At 39.0% G+C, this 7,705-nt stretch overlaps 1 protein-coding gene across 2 annotated transcripts in view; it reads left to right on the plus strand.

Moving 5' to 3' along the window:
- The window catches only part of LOC107093608 (GRAM domain-containing protein 4-like), a 33,652-nt gene extending 25,999 nt beyond the window's left edge, over positions 1-7,653 (plus strand). For both annotated transcript variants that reach the window (XM_015388784.1, XM_015388785.1), the window contains 5 exons: positions 165-312; positions 893-986; positions 1,125-1,215; positions 1,912-1,980; positions 5,706-7,653. In XM_015388784.1, coding sequence (XP_015244270.1) covers positions 165-312; positions 893-986; positions 1,125-1,215; positions 1,912-1,980; positions 5,706-5,813 — 510 coding nt within the window. In that variant the 3' untranslated portion in view covers positions 5,814-7,653. The remainder of the gene's footprint in view (positions 1-164; positions 313-892; positions 987-1,124; positions 1,216-1,911; positions 1,981-5,705) is intronic.
- The last annotated feature ends 52 nt before the right edge of the window (positions 7,654-7,705 follow it).

The following is a 7,705-nucleotide window of genomic DNA, read 5'->3' on the forward strand; positions in this document are numbered from 1 at the left end:
GGCAACTAATGATTGGTCTGAGATCTACATTGCAGTTCATCTAGTGTGATTAACAGATGGAAGAGATATTGCTGGAGGTGATCCTAATAAACTACAGAATATACATCCCAAACATTAAATACCTGCAAATTCAGTCCCTGCACACCTTTTATTCTTCTGTTCAGGTTACCTCAGCGGGGGGTCGCAGTAGCGTCTCTACTTCTGCTCCTCTAGGCAGCAGCCGAGAAGATGATGGGGGGCGATACTACAGCACAAAAAGAGGAGCTTTTCATGAGGTCTTCAGCCTTCCAGAGAGTGAGCGCCCTCTTCCAGGTAATACTATGAACTGCAACAGGAAGTGAAAGAATTAGATACAATATTAAACAACCATTCTTTGAACACAAAGCACATTAAACAACAGTTAAAAAACAATCCACTGGACTGATTCGAAGTTTGAAGAGGTTTCACCTCTCATCAAGGAAGCTTTTTTTAATTTAAAAGTCATAAATAGCCTTGAGGTCGAGGCTTTATACAGTAGCCCAACAAAGCCTTCTTTATGTTTAGAAAACATGCAAATTGAAACAGTTGAAAGGGTCCACCCCTTTGGAATGGGGGTGGTTTGGCTTCTTTTGTTAGCCTGCAATGCCCCATACCTGTCTATGCCTCTGAAAGGGGGGGTCGTTTGGCTTCTTTGTTAGCCTGCAATGCCCCATACCTGTCTATGTCTCTTAAAGTTATTACACGTAATTGTTGGCCTGGCTGAATAGGCAAGGTCTTCAGAGTCCCTTTCAGAGGAATGTTTTTTAACTTTTTTGGGATGACTGAGAATCTTCACCATCACAAAGCACATTAGTGGAGCATGTAATCATAAATATGCCTTAATAAAGTTTGTATTTGCTCCTTCGTTTCACAGTGTGTGAGAACGGCTGGCGCTGCTGCCTGATCAATAGAGACAGGAAGACACCAACAGATTACATCCGTAATGGGGTCCTTTATGTCACAGAGAAGTATGTTCCTTCCCTTCAATTCATAGTTTTTCACAGCTATGCAAAAAAAATAAAGATCTGACCATCTGATCTGGACTCTTAAAAGGAATAATTAGGTTTCTGAGACAGGAGCTTAAATTGTGTCCTCTGGATTTATAGCTACCTCTGTTTTGAGAGCTCCAGCTCCAGGTCTGGGTCCACAAAAAGGAACAAAGTCATCAAACTGACTGAAATCACTGAAATTCTGAAGGTAGGTGTTTGCTGTAGGTTTGCCACAGATAACAATTGTTGCTTCTTTTACATTTGTCTAGAAGACTTGCAGACAATTATTTATGTGCAGCTTTATTAAATCTTTGATTAATGAATGTATTATGGAGTAATAATCAAATCATAAACAACTTACTTCCCCTGTAAGCTGAGGTCTTTTAATGTGTGCAAGGAAATACATTTATTGTGTGTTATTGTTATTTATATATAGATTGTTATTGATATCTAAAGATTTATATAGATGTGCTTCTGCTAGATGTGTAAACTTACCTCAGGTGATTTCTACTGTTTTATGTAATCGGAATACATATTTTTTCATTCCAACAGGCAACTAGAATTACAATTATTTGTTCTGAACCTCTGAAACCCAAATCTAAACATCCACAGAACCTAAATTACATAAAATATAACAAGGATATTTACAAGGTTGATAAATTAAATGTTTCCTAATTATGCCCAAGGTATTTACCACAAGTTTTACATTTTAGTTAAATATACCAATCCAGACAATACCTTTTCCGTTTATACTAAAAATAATGGCTGGCTGGATTGATGAAGAGATATACTTAGCATCCATATTTGTATATATTTGTATAATGTGAAGACTGAGTAGAGAACATTTCAGGTTACAGTAGAGAAATTGTTATATGTGACTGATTTTCTACTCTTTCTCACACAGTACAAGGTTTTGTCAGTGTTGCCCGGTTCAGGGATGGGTATCTCCATAGCAACACCTTCAACCCAAAAGGTAAAGAGTGCAGTTTTGGATGTGATTTCAGTCCAAACTGAGAGTTCCAATAGTTTTGAAAACTCAAAGCATCTTTGCAAGGGTGGCTGGGTCACTGCAGGCTTTAGATAAAAAAAATAAAAATAAAAGTAAAAACCCTTCAATATGCACATTTAAAATGCTAAATTTGAATAATTGATGACATTTTTACTCATCAGTCTTTTTATGGATGAAGAGTTGTTAGAGAAACAGGATTGGAGCAGAATCCCAGCAAGTGAGTTGAACTTTTGCAATATTTGTGAATTCACAAACTTGAGAATATATATGCAGCCAGAAGCGAACAAATGCAATAACCCTTATACAGAAATTATTTCTGATTTTAATGTGCGTGATGTCATCACGTCAATTAGAAGCTGAAGATTAAAGCAAAAAACACACATGGCTGTTCCGGTTTTAGCTGGAATGCCATCTGTTTATTCTGGGAAAATTAGCATATAGTTGCAATTTTTGCCATTTTGGATGGAAAAGATATTTGTGCCTTTATCCTGACTGGATTTGGAAGAAGTCGATTTATCAGTCAACCCCTCTAGTTGTTAAATAAATCAAGAATGTTATAAATTGGCTTAAATCTTGACATGGGAAGCATGTGCCGTTTGATTTTCCCTATCAGCTCGAACAATTGCACTGAATGTCTCTCTCATTTGCAAACACTTTGCACAGTCTTACCAGGTTGATACCGTGTAGAATTCAATTTGAACAAGGATCAATATGGCTTATGCCTGGTTAGTATTGGAGCCGAAATAAGAGATTCTGTGCAAGTAGGCATTGAGAGAAAAAAACTCAGTTGCTGTCCCGATTCCTGAGGAGGCAAAAAGTATTTGCCTCCACTTGTATGTTGAAGTGACCCTGATCTGAGTGGGTGCCTTAAGGACATTGGATATAAAGGGCAGCACAAGCTTAAGGGTGAATTCGCTTCTAGACATGACAATGGGAGCAAAAATTAGTTGTGTATTTTCATTTTGAATTAATAAAGTATTTTTGAATTACTTTAAAACTGAGGAGGTGTTTAACAAATGTCTTAAGGTGCATTCAGACCGAGCACGGTGTCTGTGCCAAGAGGGATGTATCTACATAATATCTCTTTGCAAACTGCGTGGTGAAGGGCGGGGAGGCGGCCAGCGAAAATCCTATGTGCTGAGGGCGTTCACTAATAGCTGTTTGTTTGCTTGATGAGGTGAACCAACAGAAGTCTCTTCAGGACATTCATGATGTGGGATGTCAGGGCAAAAGGTCTATAGTCATTGAGGACTGTTGGCTGAGTCTTCTTTGGTACTGGAATAAGGCAGGAGGTCTTCCACAAAACTGGAACTTCTCCTTCAGACTTAAGGCTGATTTATACTTCAAAACTAGGTTGTCTGCGTAGGTGTCACAGTGAACAAAAAGACGTTCCCGCCCCCTCCGCAGACACTCTGGTGCACCTCTCCCAAATTGTAGGTGACCGAAGACAGGAGGCCGACTTGTTTTGTTTTTATGACCGCAGTTGCGGAAAACAACTCGTGAAGTTTAACCAGCTAGAAGATCGAGGTGCGCGAGAACGCTGGGACCCTTTTTCCACCTGGATCCCCGCTTTTTTTCGCTGTCATGCCCCTCTGTTGTCGGTCAAACTTGCCCCAACTTCCTCACCGCCTCCACCTTGTGAAGAGGTGCTTAGAATCCCACAGAGCTGCTTTCCATAGGCCTTAAGGACTCTTGGGCTGACACCTTCAGGACCTTGTGACATATTGTGATTCATTCTCTCCATTGTTTAAGACAGAGAGGTGAAAGGCAGAGGGAGCAGCGCCAATTTCTGATTTGGCTGAAAGCAAAATCATAGAAACCGGAGAGTCAATGGCAGAAGAAGGCAGGACATAGGCAAAAAAGAGGGATGCTGAGATTGCTCCTGAATTTAACGTATTGAAGAATGTCTTCAGTTCATTGAGTCATTGGAGAGGAGCTTGGAAGCTAGAGAGCTGCTTACTTTTTGGAATTTTAACACCATGTCCAAACAAAACTGGTGGCTCTATTGATATGCATATCCATGGCTTCCTGGAGAAAGTTGTGGGTAAAATATATAAGAGTTTATAACAGATTTTTCTGAAAACCGAAATGAATCTCCTCTTGTCACTCAGCTCAGCCACTGGTTTGTTTGAGTGAAATACCCTCCTTGCTGTGTTCTAAGATCGCTCCTGATCAACATCCTGATACTCTACAGTGCTTGTAAAAAAAGAAAAAAAAAAGAAAAAACTTCTGCTTTTATAAACTTATGTTCTTCTGACAACATTACACGACCTAAATAATAATGACAAATTAAGTATCTCACCATTAGAAATAAAAAAAAAGGAAAGGCACTCTGATTTCTACCAGAATAGGAATAGAAGGTTTAATTTAGATGAAGCAGCCACCAAAGCAAATACCTTTTGAGACTCTACCAGTGTGGATAAGTTTGAAGCGCTAACTGCATATCCGGCTACAATCACATCTGCGCTGAGAGAGACAGCATCGGTGGACTTCAGAGCTGCCGTTGTGTTTCAGAATCCATGTTTCATAAGCAATTTTTGTTCCTTTCTTGTCAGTCCACATGAAGCATTTTTTTTCCCCTTCTGTGTTCATGTTTTACACACTGCGTCTTCCACCCGTTTTTACCCTCTTTACTCCTGTAGCAATGTTATGGAAACCTCAATAGCAGGGTGGAGGCGGCATGGCTAGTTTGAGGACAAACAACTCAACATAAAAGTTGCAGTTGTTTAATGACTTGGGTTAGTTCAAAAGAAGACTGTTTTTTGGTCTTTGTTTAGGTCTTTGTAGGAAATTCAGAGCCCAGGTTGTAGATCCAATCTTTACATAACATTGCAGAACATGGAAGTAAATAGTAACACCTCATTTGAATAGGTCACATAATGCTATAAAAGCATAAATAAATAAATAAAAGATATAATTTTTTTTTACATAAAAAATACTTAAAGATATAGTTGAGGATGTAAGAGGTCCTCCAAATTTCCAATCATTCTGGTGATATGTTGACATAAGGCCGTCCTACGTGCTTGTCCCCATTTTAAATTTCTGGTTGAAAGTCTAACATAGTGGAAAAATTGCTAATCTTCTTTTGGAAACTAAGCTCGTATGAGTGATGCAAACAGCAACTTTTAAACTGAGCGTGCACGGGGGGAAATGGGATCCTGCAATCTCGCACGCATTTAATAGACATTCCCTCTTGGGAGTGGGTACAGGGTGGTGCATGTGCATTTTTGTTTTTTTTTTAAGTCAAGAGGGCTTTTAAAAAATTCACAAAAATCCTCCATTTTACCTTAAAGTTAGGGTGAAAAAAATGAAGAAAATTTGGGTTTGGACACTCAGACTATTCTTCCTTCTGTGAAAGCAAGCAGGAGAAGTGTTTGCAGTTCAGATATCCAATAAAGTATTTTAAATGGTACAAATGCAAAAACTATAACAGTGTTTAAAACAGTTTCTGTTTTTGAAATGAAAAGATCTTAGATTTACATTAAAATAGAACATTACATTTTTCATTTCTTACTGTTGGGTTTTTTTGTGGTTAAAAAGGTTATAATTTTTTTAAATAAATGCAGAGGAAATTAGTGAAGATTGTCATAACACACAAGACTGAAGAAAATAAAGTTATACCAGCTAAAACAAAACTTTTGTTTTATTAAAGCAGAACCTCATCCCCTGTCTTGCTTGTTTGTTTGCAGCCAATGATCTTTGGTGCAATGATCCACAGAGACGAGGCGTTTGATGCCATCTCAACCCAGCACACAATGATGGTTGAAAGGGCTGGAACCAGAAACCCGGAGACTTAGGTGCTTAGGTGCTATTTGAGACCGCCCCTGACATACTGCTGGATCATGACGTGCAGTTGTGGGTCCGCTATGTGCTACGGTCAAACTAGTTTTTCAATTGTGGACACTCAGCCTACTACTGGAAGATGGCCCAAAGCAGACAAACATTTTCTGTGCCATCCTTCTCATCATAGCTCTGCATTTGTTTTGCTACAGTGCTAATCCTTAGCCAAATATTTGTGTGATTGTATTGCAGGGAAGTTTTTTTTACATTTGGCTTTTTAATATCCTTCACAAGTTGACATCTATAATGCAAGTTCTGGAACGTTTATTTCTATTCTTCAGCAGTTGCTCTTTTAAACACATCCTGCCCTTTTGTTTAAATTGCTGGTCTGTTTTCTTTAAAAATGTAAATCATTTACACAGGGGGGAAGCAAATTTGGTCCACAAGTGCCACTGTGCTGCAGCTTTTGTGTGCATCCCTGCTCCAACAAACCTGAAACAAAAGGCCAAATGACCTCGTTGGCTGTTGGTGGCAGATGCCTGGCCATTAGTCATTTGTTTGTTTCAGGTGTGTTGGAGAAGGGACACTTGCAAAAGCTGCAGGACAGTTGAAGTCGATGACCAATGTTACTTGGGCCTAGTCAGCCAGTTTGAAACATTTAAAGATTCCTTTTTGGTTTAGCCAATTTACTCAGGCATTGCAACCTGGGAGCTGATGTCTAGAGCAGGGTGTCGCCTTCCCAGTCTCCAGGTCCACCTGGAGCAGACTGTATAGGACACTCACCCCAAAATCCTGCATCCTCTGTTACCGTCCTGCTCCATGCCTTTGATAACAAGTTGCTCTTGAAGTTGGAAGATATGGTCTGCATTTGACGAAATTTTAAAACCTTTCACCAAAAAAATCAATATTTTGATTAGGATGACGAATCTGCTTACTTGTATGTTGAAGTATCAATAGTTTGCATCCAATAAAGCAGTCCTCTTTTTTGGGGGGGTATATAAACATTATTCTCTAATTTGTATTTACCAATCTGTCATTACCCTATTTTACTTCGTGTTAACTCTGCAGCAGTCCCTCACACAGACCATGCATGCAGCAAGTGGAGATATATATTACCTTTTCTGTCCTTGTTCATTTATGGACACCGCCACGGATGATCTTTCCCCCTAGTTTTTAACTTCTACTCTAATGGAGATATTAGGGTGGCTTTAGGGTGGTTTATCAAGTCATCAAGGTCATAGTCATTAAAAAAAAAAGAAAAAAAAGCAAAACACTGGACTTTGTTTGCAAAATTTGAAGAAGTTTTGCTTCTCATCCAGGAAGCTTTTTCAATTCAAAATGTCTGAAATAGCGTTGAGTTTCATGCTTAATTGAGTAGCCCAACAAAGCCTTGTTTTGGCTTAGAAAACATGCAAATTGAACCGAAAAAAAACCCACAAAAACAGGTCTACCATGGTATAGGAGAGTCATTAAGGTTGTTGTTGGCCTACAATACCTGATACTGGTCTATGCCTCTGAAAAGTGGGAATCGTTAGGGGCATCGTTAGCATCCAGAGGACCAAGACATGTCACCTGGTCAGCATGGCCAGCAATGCCCCTAAAGACTCCCTTTTTCAGAGCAATAGACCAGTATCGGGTATTGGAGGCTAACAAAGCCCTCAACGACTCCCCATTACAAAGGGGCCGACTTGTTCTTCCGGTTCAATTTGCAAAAGCAAATTAAAGCAATGAAAGAATGGAACTCACTGCTATTTCAGACAATGTCTCCAAACTTGGAAAACAAAGTCCTTTGTTTTTTTTTTTTTTTTTTTTTTTACTTTTTTGGAATTCATGTTCAATGGTATTAGCTTCTGTTGTTATGAGTATGGTGTTTTTTTTTTTGCTTTAGATTAAACATCCCCACTAATTT

This window comes from Cyprinodon variegatus, unplaced genomic scaffold (genome assembly GCF_000732505.1).
Source record: "Cyprinodon variegatus isolate N-32 unplaced genomic scaffold, C_variegatus-1.0 Scaffold434, whole genome shotgun sequence".
Taxonomy (NCBI): domain Eukaryota; kingdom Metazoa; phylum Chordata; class Actinopteri; order Cyprinodontiformes; family Cyprinodontidae; genus Cyprinodon; species Cyprinodon variegatus.